This window comes from Stegostoma tigrinum, chromosome 1 (genome assembly GCF_030684315.1).
Source record: "Stegostoma tigrinum isolate sSteTig4 chromosome 1, sSteTig4.hap1, whole genome shotgun sequence".
Lineage (NCBI taxonomy): Eukaryota > Metazoa > Chordata > Chondrichthyes > Orectolobiformes > Stegostomatidae > Stegostoma > Stegostoma tigrinum.
In genome coordinates, this window is record NC_081354.1 from 41,556,202 (window position 1) to 41,579,287 (window position 23,086).

A 23,086-nucleotide genomic window follows, 5' to 3' on the forward strand; every position below is an offset into this window, starting at 1 on the left:
CACACACACAATCCCTCTATCCATCACACACAAACACACTCCCTCTATCCATCACACACACACACTCCCTCTATCCATCACACACACACACTCCCTCTATCCATCTCACACACACACACACTCCCTGTATCCATCTCACACACACACACACTCCCTGTATCCATCACACACACACACACACTCCCTCTATCCATCACACACACAGACACACACACACACTCCCTCTATCCATCACACACACAGACACACACACACACTCCCTCTATCCATCACACACACACACTCCCTCTATCCATCACACACACACACTCCCTCTATCCATCACACACACAGACACACACACTCCCTCTATCCATCACACACACACACGCACTCCTCTATCCATCACACACACAACACTCCTCTATCCATCACACACACACACTCCTCTATCCATCACACACACACACACTGCTCTATCCATCACACACAAATACTCCGTCTATCCATCACACACACACACTCCCTCTAACCATTACACAAACACACACACACACTCCCTCTATCCATCACACACACACATTCCCTCTATCCATCACACACACACACTCCCTCTATCCATCAAACAGACAGGCACACACACTCCCTCTATCCATCACACCCACACACACACTCCCACTATCCATCACACACGCACACACTCCCTCTGTCCATCACAGACACACACACACACACACACACACACACACACACACACACACACGCACACACACTCCCTCTATCCATCACACACACAAACACACTCCCTCTATCCATCACACACACACACACACACACACACACACACACACACACACACACACTCCCTCTATCCATCACACACACACACACACACTCCCTCTATCCATCACACACACACACACTCCCTCTATCCGTCACTCACACACACACACACACACTCCCTCTATCCGTCACTCTCACACACACACACACACACACACACACTCTCTCTCTCTCTATCCATCACACACACACACTCCCTCTATCCATCACACACACAAACTCCCTCTATCCATCACACACACACTCCCTCTATCCATCACACACACACACTCCCTCTATCCATCACACACATACACTCCCTCTATCCATCACACACACACACTCCCTCTATCCATCACACACACACACTCCCTCTATACATCACACACACACACACACACACACACACACACACACTCCCTCTATCCATCACACACACACACACACACACTCCCTCTATCCATCACACACACACACACACACACACACACACACACACACTCCCTCTATCCATCACACACACACACTCCCTCTATCCATCACACACACACACTCCCTCTATCCTTCACTCACACGCCCTCTATCCATCACACACTCACACACTCCCTCTATCCATCAGATAGACACACACACAATCCCTCTATCCATCACACACACACACTCCCTCTATCCATCACACACACACTCTCCCTCTATCCATCACACACACACACTCCCTCTATCCATCACACACACACACTCCCTCTATCCATCACACACACACACAAACTCCATCTGTCCATCACACACACACACACACACACACAATCCTCTATTCATCACACACACTCCTCTATCCATCACACATACACACTCCCTCTATCCATCACACACACACACTCCCTCTATCCATCACACACACACACTCCCTCTATCCATCACACACACACACTCCCTCTATCCACCACACACACACACTCCCTCTATCCATCACACACACACACTCCCTCTATCCATCACACACACACACTCCCTCTATCCATCACACACACACACTCCCTCTATCCATCACACACACACACTCCCTCTATCCATCACACACACACACTCCCTCTATCCATCACACACACACACTCCCTCTATCCATCACACACACACACTCCCTCTATCCATCACACACACACACTCCCTCTATCCATCACACACACACACTCCCTCTATCCATCACACACACACACTCCCTCTATCCATCACACACACATACTCCCTCTATCCATCACACACACACACTCCCTCTATCCATCACACACACACACTCCCTCTATCCATCACACACACACACTCCCTCTATCCATCACACACACACACTCCCTGTATCCATCACACACACACACTCCCTGTATCCATCACACACACACACTCCCTGTATCCATCACACACACACACTCCCTGTATCCATCACACACACACACACACACACACTCCCTCTATCCATCACACACACACAAACACACACTCTGCCTCTATCCATCACAAACACACACTCTCCCTCTATCCATCACACACACACTCTCCCTCTATCCATCACACACACACAAACACACACTCTCCCTCTATCCATCACACACACACACTCCCTCTATCAATCAGACACACACACACCCTCTAAACTTCACACACACACACTCCCTCTATCCTTCACACACACACACACTCCCTCTATCCTTCACACACACACACACTCCCTCTATCCATCACACACACACACACACACACACACACACACACACACACACACACAGTCCCTCTATCCATCACACACACACACTCCCTCTATCAATCAGACACACACACACACACACCCTCTATCCTTCACACACACACACTCCCTCTATCCTTCACACACACACACACTCCCTCTTTCCATCACACACACACACACACACACACACACACACACACACACACACACACTCCCTCTATCCATCACACACACACTCCCTCTATCCATCACACACAAACACTCCCTGTATCCATCACACACACACACACTCCCTCTAAACATTACACAAACACACACACACACTCCCTCTATCCATCACACACACACACTCCCTCTATCCATCACACACACACACTCCCTCTCTCCATCACACACACACACACACACTCCCTCTATCCATCACACACACACACTCCCTCTATCCATCAAACACACAGGCACACAGACACTCCCTCTATCCATCACACTCACACACACACACACACTCCCTCTATCCATCACACTCACACACACACACACACACTCCCTCTATCCATCACTCTCACACACACTCCCTCTATCCATCACTCTCACACACACACACACACTCCCTCTATCCATCACTCTCTCACACACACACTCCCTCTATCCATCACTCTCACACACACTCCCTCTATCCATCACTCTCACACACACACACACACTCCCTCTATCCATCACACTCACACACACACACACACACACACACTCCCTGTATCCATCACACTCACACACACACACACACACTCCCTGTATCCATCACACTCACACACACACACACACTCCCTCTATCCATCACACTCACACACACACACACACACACACTCCCTCTATCCATCACTCTCACACACACACACACACTCCCTCTATCCATCACACTCACACACACACACACACACTCCCTCTATCCATCACTCTCACACACACACACACACACAGTCCCTCTATCCATCACACACACACACACACACACTCCCTCTATCCATCACAGTCACACACACACACACACACACTCCCTCTATCCATCACAGTCACACACACACACACACACACTCCCTCTATCCATCACACTCACACACACACACACACACTCCCTCTCTCCATCACACTCACACACACACACACACACTCCCTCTATCCATCACACTCACACACACACACTCCCTCTATCCATCACACTCACACACACACACACTCCCTCTATCCATCACACTCACACACACACACACACACTCCCTCTATCCATCACTCTCACACACACACACACACTCCCTCTATCCATCACACTCACACACACACACACTCCCTCTATCCATCACACTCACACACACACACACTCCCTCTATCCATCACACTCACACACACACACACACACACACTCCCTCTATCCATCACACTCACACACACACACACACACACTCCCTCTATCCATCACACTCACACACACACACACACTCCCTCTATCCATCACACTCACACACACACACACACACACTCCCTCCCTCTATCCATCACACTCACACACACACACACACACTCCCTCTATCCATCACACTCACACACACACACACACACACACACTCCCTCTATCCATCACACTCACACACACTCCCTCTATCCATCACACTCACACACACACACACACTCCCTCTATCCATCACACTCACACACACACACACTCCCTCTGTCCATCACACTCACACACACACACACACACACTCCCTCTATCCATCACACTCACACACACACACACACACTCCCTCTATCCATCACACTCACACACACACACACACTCCCACTATCCATCACACTCACACTCACACACACTCCCTCTATCCGTCACACTCACACACACTCCCTCTATCCGTCACACTCACACACACACACACACACACACACACACACTGTCAGTGCAATATGGAGTTGAGCATATTTGTGTTTGCCAGATTTTCACCTTGTCGAGGATAATGACAATGTTATCCAGGTGTTTCAGAGGTTTTGAGCGATGCCAAGGATAACTATTGTTTGAATAGTTTCAATAATTATGCGGAGGTGACCATTTCCAAGGAGCAGGGATTTTGAGCTGTATCGGGGGTTAAGGGTATTTAAGCACACTAGAAGATAATGGGAAGGACCACAATTCTTGTGTACGAGACATTTAAGCATAAGATTAATCAGTGAATCATAGAATCCCCAGTGCAGTAACGGGCCATTCATCCCACCAAACACAGGTTTGAGCAGTTTCCACGTGAGTCCTGCTGGGATATCGGGTTTTGAGCAGTGTTGGTAGCACTCGGGATATGGATAGTTTCAGGGCAATCGAGAGGTGAAAAGCTTTGAAATTGAGGGTTGAACACTAAGTGATAATGGAAAGGTGAGTCGTACCAAGATACATGGATTTTAGCAGTGCTGTATGATGATGGGGATTTTGTGCTGTGTTAGGGTTAGTGGGGGTAGTAGCAGAGGCATGGGTTTGATCATATTGAGAGTAATGAGAGATTAAATTTTTTCAGTGATAATGAGTGTTTCAGCATTGTCAAGGATAATGAGAGGTGCGCGTTCCTCATGTGGTTTAAGCAATGTGAGATAATGGGAAGTTGAGCGGTGATACTATGTGGGAGCTTTGAGCACTGTGGGTGTATTTAAGATGTGCAGTGCTGTGGTACGGGGGACTTTGAGCCAATTCAAGGTTCATAGGGAGGTGAGCAATGTTTAGATTGTGGGTAATTTGAACAATGTCACTGGCGACGGGAATGAGAGTGATGTTGCGGGTGTGGTGTTAGAGCAACATCAAGGTGATGGAGATATGGGCCATATGCGGAAGAATGGAATTGTGGGAGATATAGCAGTTTGGATCACAAATTGGCTTGCTGAAAGAAGACAGAGTGGTAGTTGATGGGAAATGTTCATCCTGGAGACCACTTACTAGTGGTGTACAGCAAGAGTCGGTGTTGGGTCCACTGCTGTTTGTCATTTTTATAAATGACCTGGATGAGGGCGTAGAAGAATGGGTTAGTAAATTTGCATACGACACTAAGGTCGATGGAGTTGTGGATAGTGACGAAAGATGCTGTAGGTTGCAGAGAGACATAGATAAGCCGCAGAGCTGGGTTGAGAGGTGGCAAATGGAGTTTAATGCAAACAAGTGTGAGGTGATGCACTTTGGTAGGAGTAACCAGAAGGCAAAGTACAAGGCTAATGGTAAGATTCTTAACAGTGTAGATGAGCAGAGAGATCTCGGTGTCCATGTACACAGATCCTTGAAAGTTGCCACCTAGGTTGACAGGGCTGTTAAGAAGACATACAGTGTTTTAGCTTTTATTAATAGAGGGATCGAGTTCCGGAACCAAGAGGTTATGGTGAAGCTCTACAAAACTCTGGTGCAGCCACACTTGGAGTATTGTGTATAGTTCTGGTCACCACATTTTAAGAAGGATGTGGATGCTTTGGAAAGGGTGCAGAGGAGATTTACTAGGATGTTGCCTGGTATGGAGGGAAGGTCTTACGAGGAAAGGCTGAGGGACTTGAGCCTGTTTTCATTAGAGAGAAGAAGGTTGAGAGGTGACTTAATTGAAACATATAAAATAATCAGAGGGTTAGATAGGGTGGATGGGTAGAGCCTTTTTCCTAGGATGGTGACGGCGAGCACGAGGGGGCATAGCTTTAAATTGAGGGGTGAAAGATATAGGACAGATGTCAGAGGTAGTTTCTTTACTCAGAGAGTAGTAAGGGAATGGAACGCTTTGCCTGCAACAGTAGTAGATTCGCCAACGTTAGGTACATTTAAGTCGTCATTGGACAAGCATATGGGCGTACATGGAATAGTGTAAGTTAGACGGGCTTGAGTTCGGTATGACAGGTCGGCACAACATCGAGGGCCGAAGGGCCTGTACTGTGCTGTAATGTTCTATGTTCTATGTTGAGGGTACAGGTGGTTTGAGCAGTTTCAAGGGTAATGGTGTTTTGAGCAGTGTTGAAGGGAATGGCGTCATGAGCAGTGTAACATGGATTTTGAGCAGTGTGATGAAACAGATCACTGCTAGTTTTTTTCTTAGAATTCTATCTAATGTATTTATCTCTGTGTTTAGAGTTAACAAATAACTTCTAAAAACTAACAATACCCATAATTCCAAGTGAAGCATTACTTAGGGTCTTGGGGCCTACCTAGAATACCTAAGGGAGAACATTCTAGACTCCACCCTCCATTTTTAGTCTGTGCTGTTTGAAAGAGAAGGCTCCAAAGTACTGCAAAGTCATTTTCATTTTCTCTGCTGCAAGATAGCACCTCATCTCCATCAAATTATCCATAGACATAGAGATAAACAATTCAATCAGTTTTGCTTAAAATCCAAATTTAGAATTGTTCTATCCTGAGTCAATGAGCTTTAGTATTCAGATTCTGCACGTGTGAGTTCGTCAGAAACTGACCTCCAGACTATTGTCAATTTCTTTCCTGTAGCATGTAAGAAAATTAGTCTTTTACTACATACCCAGAAATTAAGTTCTTCTTCCAAAAAGTTCCACAATACAAAACTTCCCACTCACACCCCCACCACCCCCACCCCACCCCCCATTAACTATATCAACATGGTCATAGCAGGAGATTCCTGGGAAAGAAAAGTGATGTTCCAAGGTACACTGAAGAAATTGAACATACATGCCAATACATGGGAGTCCCAGGCTTGCGTCTCAAAATGCAGAAGTCTCATCCACGAGGGTACTAAAACACATCAAGACATTTGTGTGGAGCTTGCTAAGGCAAAGCGAAAGCATTGTATGGAGCACACAAGCTCTAAACAACCCATCTATCCAATCCTTCAAGCATCACTTGCCTGTCACAGAAGCTGCAGATCAAGAATTAGATTCATTAGCCATCTCAGAACTCAAGTTAGAGTGGAAGAAAGTCATTATTAAACCAGAAGGATGATCTTGACAGGAAAGGGAGACCATAGTTAGTGAATATATTTCCAGTTCTATCAATCAGTCTCCCACATGAAGAACAACTGGAGAAGGACAGGGTAGCTATCTAGATAGTCTAGGGTATCAAGCACAAGTATCTGACATCAAAGTCAGTGTGGAAAATTTTCTTGGAGGGGCTCATGCAGCATTTTTCTATTTACAGTTGAGCTCTGTATAAATGACACCATAGCTGGCACTGTTGTAAAGTTGAGCTCTGTATAAATGACACCATACTGGCACTGTTGTAAAGCAGGAAGGGTCAAGGTACAATGAAACAGCTGTGACAGGAGACCCTTCAATCAGGGGCACCATTAGGTGTTTCTGTTGTCACAAAAAGGACTACAGGATGATATGCTGCCTCCCTGGTGTAAAGCATGTCTGACACGGTGTTGGAAGTTCTCACAAGGGAGGACAAGCAGCCTTGGTACCTGGTATTAAAGATCTAGCAAAGGGTGATAAGAGGTTCAAAGGAATTCAGTGAGCTAGGTAGAAAATTGAAAAGCAGGACCTGTAAGGTTGCAATCATAGGATTACTCCCTCTTTGACATGCTAGTTAGACTATAAACCAGAAGATAGCACAGTTAAATATGTGGCCAAACAGCTGGTGTAGAAGAGAGGGCCTCAGGTATGTGGTTCTTTGGGATGTCTTCTTGGGCAGGTGGGACCAATGGTACACTTCATCCCTTCATTTTATACAATCAACAACAAAAGCTTGAAAAAAGCGAGGCCCCAGCACTTGTCCCTGTAATGCTCCACTAGTCATTGCTTGCTAACTCAAATGAGCTATTTCGCCTATTCTGCTTCATGTTGGCTAGCCAATCCACCAACCATTCTCGTATGTCACCCCCTTTGCCATGAGCTCTCATTTGTAGGTAACGTTCAACGTGGCACCAATCAGATGCCTTCTGGAAATCCAAGCACAACACGACTATAAAGTTGTCCTTTATTCACTTTGCTTGTTGAATGAAATTGTCCTTGACGTTAATCAAATACAATTCCCCTTTCATAAAACCATGTTGACCTTGCCTGATTTCACCAAGCCTTTCCAATTGCCCTACTGAACAACAAGATTCCAGCATTTTCCTACTACAGATAAGCTAACTGGCCTGTAGTTCACTGCTTTCTGGATGACTTAAGCTATATTTTCCATTTTCCAATCTGATGGGGCTTTCCCAGAATCTAGAAAATTTTACAAACATTGCACCCACCTCTTTGAAAACCCTAGGATGCTGTCCATCATGACCTGGGAATTGTCAGCTTTTAGGTAAAGAACAAAGAACAGTATAGCACAGGAACAGGCCTTCAGCCCACCAAGCCTGTGTCAATACATGACACCATCTAAACTGAAAACCTTTTCCTTCTAAGTATTCCTCATTTCCAGCCTACTCAGATATTTGTCACCTCCTTTAGCAGTGCATTCCTGGCACTTAACATCCTCTGAGCAGAAAAAAGAACGTCTTTCACATCTCCTTTAAACTCTCCACTTTTTATATTAAACCCATGTCTCCAAGATACTGATATTTCAACCCTGGTAAAACTCTAAGGATCCACGACTGTCATAATTTTGCAGATATCAGTCAGATTGCAGCTTATCCTCTGACGTTCAAGTCAGAAAGAAACAATTTTGTCCAATCTCTCCTCATAGATAATATACTCCAAACCAGGCAACCTCCAGGTAAACCTTTTCTGTACATTCTTCAAAGCTTCCACACCCTTCTGGTAATGTGGCAACCAGAGCTGAACACAATATTCCAAATGTGGCCTAACTAAAGTTCTGTATAGCTTCCACATCACTTGCCAATTTTTGTACTTAATGCCCTAACCGAGGAAGGCAAGCATGCCACCTTGCTTCTAGACCATCTTATCCAGTCGTGTTGCTACTTTCAGGAAACTATGGACCTTTATACCTAGATCCCTCCGGTGTTAATGCTACTAAGGGTTCTGTCATTCACTGTATATTTCCCTTTTGCATTAGACCTTCCAAAATGCCTTTCATTTGTATAGATTAAATTTCTATACTAAAGTCTCCAGCCTATCAATATCATGCTGTAGCCTCTGACAATCCTTCTCATTAACCTAAGTTCACCCAACTATTGTTTCCTCTGCAAACATATTAATCAGACCACTCACCTTATCCTCAAAATAATTTATATATATTACAAACAACAGGGGACTAAGAACTGATCCCTGCGTAGCCACAGATCACCTGTCAGAAAAACATATTTTCACCACTCCCATCTTCTAGGACCAAGCCAGTTCGGTATCCATCTAACCAGCTTGCCATGAGACTTCACCTTCTGTATCAGCCTTCCATGAGGCACCTTGTCAAAGGCTTTGTTGAAGTCCATGTAGACAATATCCACAACCCTACCCTCAATCATCTTTGTCATTTCCTCAAAAAACTCAATGAAGTCTGTGACACACGACCGCCCCCACACTGCCAATCGCTAATAAGTCCATATTTTTACAAACGTGATTAAATCCTGTCCTGAAAAATCTTGTCCAATAATTTCTCTACCAGACATAAGGCTCAATGGCCTGTAATTTCCCAGATTATCCCTGCTGCCCTTCTTATACAAGGGAACAACAATGGATTTTTTCCAGTCCTCTGGGATCTCCTCTGGAACTAAAGAGGGTACAAAGATTTCGCACAAGGACTCAGCAATTTCCTCCCTCACCTTCCTCAGTATTCTTAGTTAGATCCCATCAGGTCCTGGGGACTTGACTACTTTACTACCTTTCAAAACACACGTCTTTTTTTCAATATATTGACATGCCCTAGAATATCGACATTCCCCTCCCAACATTCACTATCCATCACATACTTCTCTATTGTCATAGTTAGCAATCCCCCAGTTTCAAAATGTTAGGCAGGAACTGTGGAAGATAGATTGTGAGTGGCTGTTTGAGGCTGTCATGCAGAAATATTTAAAAAGCCAGTTGACTAGAGTTCAGGATCAGCATGTTCCTCTGAAAATAAAGGATAACGATTCTGAAAACTTGGATGACAAGATAAATTAAGAGCTTAGTCAATAAGAAATTTAAAAAAGGCATTTGTAAGTTTTAAGAAACTTAAAACAGGCAGACCTCTCAAAGAATATAAAGATCAGCAAAGAACTCCAACAAGGAATTATGATGGAAAGGGGCCATGAAATGTCTTTGGTAGAAACCAAGGCATTTTATACATATATAAGGAGTAAAAAGATAACCAGAGAAAGGGTAAAGTCCACTCAAGGACAAAGGAGGTAATTTATGCCTAGTGCTGGAGAAAGTGGGTGAGGTTCTTAACGAATACTTTGCATTAGCTTCATGAAGGAGAAGGAAATCAGGGATGGTGAGTATCAGGAGGGATATGCTGATATTCTAAGACAAGTCAATAGAAAAAATATAACTTAACGAAGGAATTAGGAGGATTACAAGGGTCTTGAAAAGCCCTTGGCAAGATTATGAAAATTCCAAGACATTTTATGGAGTCATAAAGTCATGCAGCGTGTAAACAAACCCTTCGGTGCAACCAGTTCGTGCCGATCATATTCTCGGATTAAGTTAGTCGCACCTACCTGTACTTGGCTCATTTCCTTCCTAGCTTTTCATATTCATGACTTTATCCAAATGTCTTATTTCCCAATGTTGTAAACGTACTTGCATCCATCACATTCCGTGGCAATTCATTCTACACTAGTCAATCTATGTAAAAGTTTGCCCCTCATGTCCTTTTTAAAATCTTCCTCTCACCTTAAAAATGTGGCCTCTTGAACTGCTCCATCATAGGGAAAAGACCCTTATCATTTACTTTATCTATGCTCCTTATGATTTTATAAACATTAAAAGGAGGTCATCCTTCAACCCCCTACTCTCCAGAGAAAGAAATCCCAGCCCTTCCAGTTTATTTTTACATCTCAAGCCCTCAATTCCAGACAACATCCTGGTAAATCTTTTTTGAACCCTCTCCAGTTTATTAATATCCTTCCTATTATAAGGCTGCCAGAACTCCATACAGTACTACAGAAGGGGCGGCACCAACGCCCTGTACGACCTCAACATGATGTCCCAACTCCTAGATTCAAAAGTCTGAGCAATGAAGGCAAGCAAACTAAACATCTGCTTAACTGCTCTATCTACCTGTGACACAAATTTCAAACAATTATGTACCTGAACTCGGAGGTCTCTGTTCTACAATATTACCCAGTGTCCTATCATTAGTTGTATAAGCCCTGTCCTTGTTTTTATTACTAAAATGCAAACCTCACATTTATCCAAATTAAACTCACCCGGTCACCTCCTCAGCTCATTGTCCCAAGATCTCCTAGAAAACCTAGAAAACATGTGACAAATAAATAAATCTAAATCTAAATACTTAAATGTTACGTGGAATTTTGCCTCTACCTACCTTACGGGCACTGATTCTTGTCATGCTGTGCTACAACACCACATGCTTTCATAGTTCCGATAGTCATTGTATAACAAGTTTAATATGGATAATATTAATATTTTAATAAATTATATGGAATCAATGCATTATATATTACATGAATGGTGAGTGGAGGTTGAATTACGTAGCTGTTCATAGAAGAAGGTATTGAACCAGAAAACATTGCATGAATATTGAGGTTTGTACCAATATCAAACTCCTCCCCTTTTGTTATAATCTACCTGATGACAAAGTATCTTCCAGCTGTCCCAGTAAATCAGTTCTAAGAGTACTTCTGTCACCAGACTGGTCAAGAACTTAATTAAGACCTTCTTTTGTTATTACTGGAGATTTGTTTTTACCCCTCTCCATGGATTCATCTGCAAATGTTGAGGGAACTGGTAAGTTTATTCTTAACAGTTTTCTTTCTGCCACTACAATAAGCAAGTGTGACATTTATCTTGTATGATTCCACTATAATCCAGGCAAATAGCAGCATGTGTTTTGTTTTAAACTATGCCAGATTTAAAGGTTTAAAAAATGCAAACTTATTTTTATGTGATAAATTTTGGTTTTATATCAGTTATTAAAGTGTATCAGATGATTTCTGCTTTTAATTATTCTCGTACTGCTGACCTGAGACTGTTGTTTGTTGATAGCACATTATAGCCATAGGGCTTTTGTTAATATTATACTGCAGCAACATAGTTGGGAAAATTAAACAGTGTAATGTAAATGCAGTTGCACACAATAAAGGGAAGTACATTAGACAATTTGGTATGTGAATTTATGAGAAAATATCTAACAATTATTAAAACATTCAGAGCAGATAGATTATGATGTGAAACAACTTATTTGACACCTGCAAAAACCCTAACCCTAACCTTTATCAAATATTCTGTCAGCTTAGACTGTATTAACCTTGCACAACTGAAGGAAACAAACCATTTAAAGGGATCATGAAATATTTCTGGTTGGTTTCTTTGGCTTATGGAATAGTTGTATTATTTGAGTTTTGCAAATATTTGTCTAGATTTTCAGAGGGTGGTGTGTAAATGGAATGAACTGCCAGAGGAAGTGGTACAGGCAGGTACACTTACATTTAAAAGACATTTGGATAAGTGCATGAATAGGTAAGGTTGACAGAGATATGGGCCAAATGGGACAAGTTCAGTTTAGGCAACCTGGTCAGCATAGAGAAATTGGGCCAAAGGACCTATTTCCATGCTGTACAACTCTATAAACAGAAGATAATATACTGGCTGACTAGACAATTGTCTAACTACGAAAATACAATGTTTATGTAATATTCAGGTTGACCAATTGTAACTATTAGAATGCAATAAGAATCAATGTTGAGGCCTTAATTAGTTATAACTTCTTTTAAAGGCTGTAGTCTTGGCATCCTTACAAAGGAAGGAGGAGACAGCTGTGATGGAGGGAGTTTGAATGGCCCCAGTTTTTCTCATGGATTCAGAGAAAATGGACAATTTCTTTTCAAACAACTGGAGTTATGATGTCAGTCAAACTCCATCTAATCAGTATTCATGGAACTATATTGGATGCATGTCTTCACAAGATATTAAAATACAAATAAATTTTTGGGGCACCTCATTAAAATGTCATAAAATATAACAAGACTGTTCTGTGAATTAATGGCTGTCTTTCTGCAAAAATAAAAAACAAAACCCAGTTCACAATATTTTGCAGACATTTAGGCTTGAAGATTGAATTTTATTTTCTCACAATGAGATGTAAATAGGTGAAATTCAAACTATATTGTGTGTCAGTGATCAGATAGTTGGGGATCATTTCTGATGGTAACGAAAAATAAAGTTCCTACAGTTTAATGATGGAAACCAGGTTTCTGACAAGAGGCATTTAATAAAGCCTGTTTTTTGGAGCAACAACAGGGAGAGAAAATTTCAGACTCGCAAAGGAACTGGTGTTTTATCTATCTGTTTGAAGAAGTCAACCATTTTTTTCTCCAAAAACAATGGCAATATGCCAACATTTCTACTGGAGTGAAGACAAAGAATACTGCAACTGCAGGCAGGAAGCTACTCTAATTCTGTCTTCAAAAATCTTCAACCCCTATTCACTGGACTAAGTGCATACCAACTCCTTTGTAATCATGCTCTTCTCTTGGACGTACGTGTGTGTGAATGAAAAATCATCCAATTCTCATTAGATGCAGGAGTCACCGCTGCAGTCTGGACAATTGAAAATGTTCATTTCTTGTTCAAATGTGGATCTAAAAGTTAGTTCAGCAACCATAGATCAGTCAATTAACAATAGTACAGAAACTTTGAGAAATGATAATCTAGGACAAGATGGACAACTTCTTGGAGAAGTGTATATTAATTGATAAAAGTCACATGGTGGCATGTTCCAGTCTTTTACGTCAGGATTATTTTTTCCAAAGCCTTTTTCCTATGTCATTCCCAAATCCCTTGATGTCTTTTGTATCTATAAATATACTGATGTCTGTTCTGAACATACATAATGACTGAGTCTCTGCAGCTCCCTGGACTAGAAAATTCCAAATATTCACTATATTTTTTTCCACTATCTTTGACCTTCCCTTATTCTAAGACTGGGTCTCTTGGTTTTGTTCTGCATCCTCCCCCCTGGCCTGTGGAAACATAGTTTCTCCAAATAAGTCAAATGCGTACATCTAAAAACAGCTCCTCTAACCTAACCTTGTGTTTAAAATCCCCGGAACCATTCTGGTAAATCTCCTCAACAACAACTTACGAGTTCTCACATCTATCCTAAATTGTATTGACCAGAATTGGACACAATACTTGAGTTATGGTCTAACCTGAGCTTTATAGAGATTCTGCATAATTTCCCTGCTTTTGTACTTAATACCCTTATTTCTGGAGCTCAAAGATCCCATATGCTTTTTACTCTACTCTTTCAAAGTGCTCTAGTATTTTCAAAAATACCCAGATCTCTCTTTAGAATTGTGCCATCTAATCTATATTGTTTTGTTTCCCTGCCATTCCTGTTTAATTCTTAGTTTTTGCTTTGCTACTGTAACCTGCATGGATTGTACTGTTCTGTATCCTTGGTCAGCTGGCTGCAACCCTGCAGAACCTTGTTAAAGCTGTTAGCCTCTCTATGCTGTTTCTAAGTTTCAGGTTGGTGTGGGCTGGGGTTTGGTGATGGTGGTTGAGGTGTGGCAGTGACATTTTCCTGCCCAAGGGTTGTTTGCAAATAAAAAAGTCAACCCCTTGCAGTATTTCAGATTATGCTAATCACCTTACCCAGCCACAAGGTACAGATTCCCCGTGCAAATGGAACGCTGGTCATTTGGCATGCCATCCTTTATATTTGTAAATTGGGTACCTACTTTTACAACTAAAGGCATTGGCTCCATACAAATACTGCCGGTGGCTTTTTTCATATGCCAACAACTTCCTTTAACATGGCCAGGTTTTCAACAACTAAAATAGGCAGTGTCACATCTGGCAACTCTGCATTCTGAATTTCCATTCTGGAGAGCTGGGATGTAATTCTCCCATTTTTCTTTGGGTATCCTTAGACTTCCTTTTATCTTTTCCCCGTCTCATGTCGGCTCTGATTCAGAACTCTAAGTTAATTTGTAATCCTCAGTTTACATACCTGCAGTTAAACTTAAACATTCTTTGCTGTTAAACTTCCATTTTTTTTCAGTTTGTGAAAGCATCAACCTTAAACTCCTCAAACTAAACAATTTCCCTTATTCCAGTATCTGTAATGTGCAAGTTCGACAAAGGAGAGCCTGTGATTGTGATCTATTTGGTTTACCAGAGGCCTTTGACAATGTGCCACATAGTCGGCTGTCAATTAAGATGAGAGCCCACGGTGTTAGGGATAAAGTACTAATATAGATAGAGGATTGGCTGTTGAGAAAGGACAGAGAGAAGGCATAAAATGATATTTTTGAGGATGGCAGCCAGTGACTACAGGAGTTTGCATTTGTTTGTTTTTAAACCTCTCACAGCTTACAGCACCTCCCAGTTCCTGTGTCAAACTGTGCAAGTTCTTCACAGTCACTTTTCCTAATTCCGTATCTGAAAACTCCTCTTCCAGAGTGAGGAACAAAGAGAAATATTCATTTTACACCTTTTCAATATCCTGTAACTTCACATTTGGTTCCTAATGGGTTCTTCTCTTTCCCTGGTTAACCTCTTCCCTTTTATGTATTCGCAAAACATCTTTGGATTCTCCCCAGTTCTGTCTGCAAGTCCCTTTTCATGACCTGGGATGGCATGGTGGCTCAGTGGATAGCACTGCTGCCTCATGGAATCAGGGACCCGGATTTGATTCCACCCTCGATCTGTGTAGGGTTTGCATATTCTCCCTGTGTCAGTGTGGATTTCTTCCAAATGCTCCAGTTTGCTCCCACAATCTAATAATGTGCAGATTAGGTGAATTGGCCCTGCAAAATTGCCGATGGTTTCCAGGGATGCGCAGGCTAAGTGGATTAGCCAATGGGAAATGCAGGGTTGCAAAGATAACAGATTGGTAGGTCCAGGTGGGATGTTCTTCAGAGAGTCAGGAAATTGTGGATATCACATTCACCCACCTGAGCAAGTCACATCAAAAGAAAGAGCTACATGAGCAGAAGAGTGTTGGGTGACCATCAGGAAAATTAGTAAGCATAGGCAGGCAATCCCCTGTGGCAATTCCTCTCTCAAATGGATATACTGTGATGGATAACATCGGTGGGGATAGCCTTTCAGAGGAAAGCACCAACACCCAAATTTGATGCACCACAGTTGGATCTGCTGCATAGTTGGAGAGGGGGTGTGTGGAAGAGAACGGAAGAGCTTCGGTGACAGGGGAATTGATTGTCGGGGAAACTGATGGGTGGGGGGTGGGGTTTGTTCTGTGGCAGCAAATGAACTGTCAAATGGTACGGTGCCTCCCTGGTGTCAGGGTCAGAGACGTCACAGAATAACTGTAGGCCATTCTGTAGGGGGGTGTGAATAGCCAGCAGTTGTGCTACATGTCAATACCAATCACATGGGTAGAAAAAGAAATGAGACCAACAACAGCAACTTAGAGAGTTAGGTAGTAGACCACCAAGGGCCAACAAGGGATGGTGCAGTGCTGGATCAGGTTCTGGAGAATGAAGCTGAAAAATTGTTCAATATGGCAGTGGGAAAACATTTTAACTGTAGTGACAACAACACAATCCAGTTCAAATTTCTTAAGAACAAGGAGAAAGATGGCCTGCAAAAGAGTGCTTTAGATGGTGAAGGTAATTTTTATTAAAATAAAGCAAGATCAGGCCAAAGTTGACTGGGAACAACTTCTTGCGGGTAAGTCTACAAGAGAGCAGTAAGGAATCTTCAGAGGGGAGCTAGCAGGGTTACAGATCCAATATGTATCCTTTTGGGGAAATGTAGGAGCAATAATTTCAGGGAATCCTGGTTATCTCAGACTGTTGGAGACTGGATGAGGAAGAAGAGAAAGGCTTTTTGAGTCCAACAGGAGCAATTCAGCTATGGCCTTAGAGGAATATAGAAAGTGCAAGAGGGAACTTAAGAAAGCAATTAGGGCAAAAAGGGCTCATTATAGGATACGTACAGTGCAGAAGCAGATCATTTGGCCCATCAGATCCACTATGCTCCATAGTGAGTCCATCCACAACTCCAGCTGTTCCACTCAGTCAATCAGGAGCTGCAGTTGATCACACTTCCTGCATATTTTGTCAGCATGGACACTGGAACTGTATCTGATTTCCCACATTTTGCAGGAGAAGCATTCCACCTCATTCTCCTGCCATTGTGAACTTTACCAACCACAACCAACTAATTAGGAGCCAATTATTCAATCTTACCTACTCCTATTTCTCACTCTCTCCATCTATTCCCAATAAACCACAAAAATAAGGACATTGTGCTCTCTCTCCCCACTGGTACAACTCAGTCAGTTTGTAAAGATAACTCCCAAGCTGCCAATCCCCTTGTCCTACATCACTTTTTGAACTGCAATGTCACCTCAAGAGTTTCTGACTCCAAATTCAGTGAAAGCTCACTCAACTACCGTTTCTTAGGCTTTTACCCAGAAAGTTCATGCCTGCTCTTCACTCCTATGCTTGCTTTGCTGCTCTGACTAAGCTCAAACAAGAAAGCAAAAAAACACAGAACAAAATGGAGGCAAGGGTTAGGATCTAGTTGTTGAACTTAAGTGAATGCAGAAGGCTGTACAGTTAGACGAAAGAGGTGATGCAATTCTTTATGCTTGCTTTGAATTTCATTGGAATACTGCAGTAAGCCATGGACAGATCAGTCAGAGTGAGAGCAACACCAAAAATTAAAGTAACAGGTGACAGAAAGCCCAGGACCATGCGTGTGGATTGCTTGGAGGTGTTTCCTAGTGATCAGTCTGTATTTGGTTTCTCTACCTTGGCCTCATCTTCTGTTGATTTGGGGTTATTGGCAAAAGAAGCAATAGCAACAGGACAAAAAACATTTTTATACCACACATAGTTAAACTGGAACGCAAAGCCTGGGATTGTGGTGAATACTGATTCAATTGATTCCTTCAAAAGTAAGTTGGATAATTATCCAAAAAGAAAAGTGCCAAGACTAACAGGTTTAATATCCTGCTGTGCCATAACCATTTTATGATTCATGAAAACTCCACTTGCTGCCACCCAACCTCAGGCTTCTGAAACTATAGCTGCTGATATGGATATTTAAAGGGACCTACAGGGTCTTGTACCAGCCAAACAATCTGACTTTAAACACAAATATCATAGAACACAAACCTGCTGATTTCTGTGTATTCCAACAAGGACCAAGTAAATCAAAGCATTTAACAAGAGATTTCCAGCGAGGTACTAACCCTGCAAGCAGCAAGTTAGACTAGACTGTTGCACTCCAAAATGTCTGATGACATCACATGATTAGACTTTTAAAGTGACAGTCCAATATACTTACATAAATTCACATTGCTCCCCCTTTATACCAGAGGTTCCTGCAATGAAAACATTTATAATCACACATACAACTTTTTACAGAAATGAAAATAACATTCACAATTTTACAGCCCTCTGTTTACCAAAATTTCCTAGAAAGCAGCAGCATGATTTATATAGCCATAGGAGATCAGCATTGAATAACGTTGGATTGAAAGAAAGATAAGCATGTCTCGATGAACTCATACTTCCCAGGAGTGGCTGCCATCTTGCTGCTCTGTCTCTATAAACTGTACTTTATTTATTCTGAAGGCAGTCAAAAATGTACTGTACAACCAATTCAATACATAGGATGGACACTGAGCAATATTGGCTACACCTGTGGCAGACTTAAAATGTTTGCTATAGAGTGAATATTTCAAAAAGGCCTGTACAGTTTACAGCTCAAGTTAACTGTATAAGCGTATCTTATACAGCACAACTTACAAAATTTAAAGGTTGCAACATTTGTAACAGGGTTTAAATGCTTTCAGTAATGTAGCAAGTAACCAAGTTGAAGCAAAAGTACAATTTAAATCACCTTTTTCATCATCATCATAGTTACATTTGTCTCCTTCTTCTTCGGGAGCTTCTTTGCACTATCCATCTTGTTTTTGGCATGATAATCTGTAACATCCTTATCATATTTCTTCTTCAGTTTTGTAACATTTGCTAATGAACAGAGTCTACTTCACTGCATTCATTCCACAGCTCAACTCATTCTTTTGCTTTGTCACCAATCTTTATCACCAATCGATTAGTCAGGCATCAGAGATTTGACTTTTTGTCAATGTTCCAAGCAAAACAAGAACCACCCAGAGGGATGTCTTTTTGGCGCATTAGGGCTCTTCTGGCTATCTTGAGCCTGTGCATGATTTTTAATTTCTCAGTCATAAGGTGCCTTAAATACTTTAGCCACTTCTTCACATTTGGCCTTCTCTTTGTTAGACATTTCTATTATCCTTCAGAACACCTTTTGGAGAATACGAGAAGTTAATGAGGATACCCATTTTTCTCTTGTGCTCTTCACGACAAACCTGAATGAAATAAGCATAAGATGGCATCTTGCCCTGTGGCTTCCTTAGGTTCATGTTTTGGAGATAGTAAGAACTGCCGATGCTGGAGTCAGAAATAGCACAGTGTGGAACTGGAGGAACACAGCAGGCCAGGCAGCATCAGAGGAACAGGAAAGTTAACATTTCAGGTCGGGACCCTGCTTCAGAAATCATTTCTCCAAGATCTGTTGAGAGGGCCAAGATTCTGCTTTATTTTCAATGAGTCAGTGGATTGATCTGGCGGATCTTGAAGCAGTTTTTATCCTCATCACTAGTTTTCATGTGTTACATTTCAAGAAGGGCGAGGAATGTTGAAGTATTTAACAAAGGGAGTTTTATTAAGAGTTGTTCACTTTACAGATCGCAAGGTTAGTCATAACAGAAACATAGAAAATTGGTGCAGGAGTAAGCCACTCAACCCTTCCAGCCCGCACCACCATTCAATACAATCATGATTGATCAAGCAATTCCAGTATCCCACTCCTAGCTGTAAGGGCCACATGCAGCTCCCTCTTGAATATATCTAATGAATTGGGCCTGGAAGAATTCTGTGGTAGAGAATTCCACATGTTCACAACTCAGCATGAAGAAATTCTTCCTCATCTCAGTCCTAAATGGCTTATTCCTTATTCTTAGACTGTGACCCTTAGTTCTGGAATTCCCCAGCATTGAGATCATTCTTTCCACATCTAGTCAGTCCAGTCCAAACTTTATTTTATGGGTCTCTTAGTTCTTTAAAATTCCAGTGAGTACAGGTCCAATTGATTGAGTCTTTCCTCATGTCAGTCCGTCATCCCAGGAATCAGCCTGGTGATCCTTTGCTGAAATACCTCAAAAGCAAAAATATCCTTTCTCAGAAGAGACCAAAACTGCACAAAATACTCAAGTTGTGATCTCACCAAGTCCTGTGTAACTGCAGAATGGCAATCCTATTCCTATACTCAAACACAAACTGTTTCCCTCCAAAATGGCCAATGATATCAGCATAATGTCACATATCTGTCAGTCATAAATACGCAACGATGATAGCATTTATCTTACCTCAACTGCCAGTACACTGGTGTCCTTGATATGGTCTATTGGCTAGCCAGCCAGATTTCCATTGTACATGCCAAGATGGTGCAGTAAGAACTAAGCCCTTCTAGAACAGAGCTGCTAAAGGTAATTATGCATGGCCATCTGTAGTATCTTCTACTGAAAATCATAATCCTTCCGTCTGCCCTGCTGCAGCCATGGAGATAGTACTGTGTAGGAACACCAGGACAGGCAAAAGAACATGTAAATTTTCAATTGAGAAGGTACAAGGATGACTTTGCATGGGATATCTGATGATTAATTTAAAAGGTTGTTTGAAATGTTGACTTTGTGATATCGTCGTCCTCAAAATGATTATCTGATAATTCATAATAGAGAGGAGGTAATGTGTATAGGAACTTGGAAATATGTTCATTGGAACCATTGCCAGAGGTTATGAGATGAGATGAGATGAGGTGAAAGAATTTGTTGATTGATTCCTCCTTCCTCTGCTGCATATTTCTTCTCCCCCTCAGTTGCTCACCATATACCAAGCAACAAGAATACTGCCCTCAGTACACTGAGGATGATCCAACAGGTAAGATAGGATTGAGAGCATTGCTGGTAAGGCCAGCATTTGTTCTCCACCCATAACTGCTCTTGTGAAGGTGGTGCTGAGCCCTTTGCTTGAACTGCTGCAGTACATATGTCATTGGTTGACTTACAACATGTTAAGGGAATTACAGTTTTTTGATCCAGTAACAGTGAAGGAATATTGATTCAGTCCCAAGTCAGAATGTGGTGTAGTTGGAAGGGAACTTGAGTAGTGATGTTTCAATGTGATAATGGCCTTGATGTTTGAGAATATACAAATTGTGGGATGGAAAGGTGCTGTTGAAAGAGCCTTGGTGAATTGCTACGCTATATCTTGTAGATCATACACATTATTGCCATTGTGCGGTGGTAAAGGGAGTGGAGATTCTAGATGGTGGATCGAGTATCATGTAGTATCCTTTGTTCTTGCTTATATTTGGAACTGTACTAATCCACATAAGTGGAGAGTATTCCATCACATTCCTTATTTGTGCCTTGTAGATGTTTAAACAGGCTTTAACAAGTTGGAAGTTGGGATACTGACCACAGAACATCTAGCTCCCGATCTGCTCGTGTAACCACTGCATTTATATAGTACCTTGAATCATAGTGTGTACCAGATTCAGGTAAATATAATTAAGAGAAGGCTCAACAACAGAAACCTGTTTAAATATGAATGTTTATTGAGTAATAATAAATTATTATAGTAGTAATAATATATGGAAGAGAAAAAGGGTCATAAAAGAAACAAGTCTCATGTCCCTCTACCTTTCGGGGACCCATTGATCGATTGCTGGTCTGGAGGATTAGGCTTATTCCTGGCACTGTTCACAAGAACAGCACAGTGGCTCAGTGGTTATCACTGCTGCCTCGCAGCACCAGGAACTCGGATTCTCTTCCACCATCGGGTGACTGTGACTCCCTGTGTCTGCCTGCGCTTCCTCTGCACGCTCCAGTTTCCTCCCACAGTCCGAAGATGTGCAAGCTAGGTGGATTGGCCATGCTAAATTGCCCATAGTGTCCAGGTATGTTTAAGTTAGGTGAGTTAGACCTGCAGAAATGCAGGAGTAAGAGGAATGGGTCAGCGTGGGATGCTCTTCGCAGGGACGGTGTGTAATTGTTGGGCCAAATGGTCTGTTTCCACACTGTAGGGATTCTGTGATAATCATGAGCAATTATAACCAACCAATTTTTTCTTAGATGTCACTCCATGCTTTGTGCTGGAACCCTGATCCTGGGTTTCAATTTATCCTGGTAAACGACCTTACAGGCTATGAACCAAAAGCAATGAAAAAGGTACCTCCTCGCTGTGCACCAAATTCCTAAATTCCCGAGATATATACACATTTCGGCTGTGCTTCACTCTAGATGTGATCTCCCCTTAACACTCAAGTATTTTCAACAGTTGCTCTCTGTGTTGACAGGACTTACACTAATTAAGCTTTAATCGTAATCAACAAGTGATTTCAGGTGATTGGTTGATAACTGTCCCTGAGTCAGCTACATGACAAACA

General features: G+C 42.2%; 1 protein-coding gene and 1 pseudogene across 1 annotated transcript in view; one reads left to right on the forward strand and one right to left on the reverse strand.

Moving 5' to 3' along the window:
- Positions 1–18,007: 18,007 nt before the first annotated feature.
- LOC125456078 (high mobility group protein B3-like) lies at positions 18,008–20,000 on the reverse strand (annotated as a pseudogene).
- A 1,080-nt stretch (positions 20,001–21,080) lies between these two features.
- LOC125456084 (acid-sensing ion channel 5-like) overlaps positions 21,081–23,086 on the forward strand; it is a 219,369-nt gene continuing 217,363 nt past the window's right edge. The window contains exons 1-2 of the mRNA XM_048538782.2: positions 21,081–21,088; positions 21,515–21,576. Coding sequence (XP_048394739.2) covers positions 21,081–21,088; positions 21,515–21,576 — 70 coding nt within the window. The remainder of the gene's footprint in view (positions 21,089–21,514; positions 21,577–23,086) is intronic.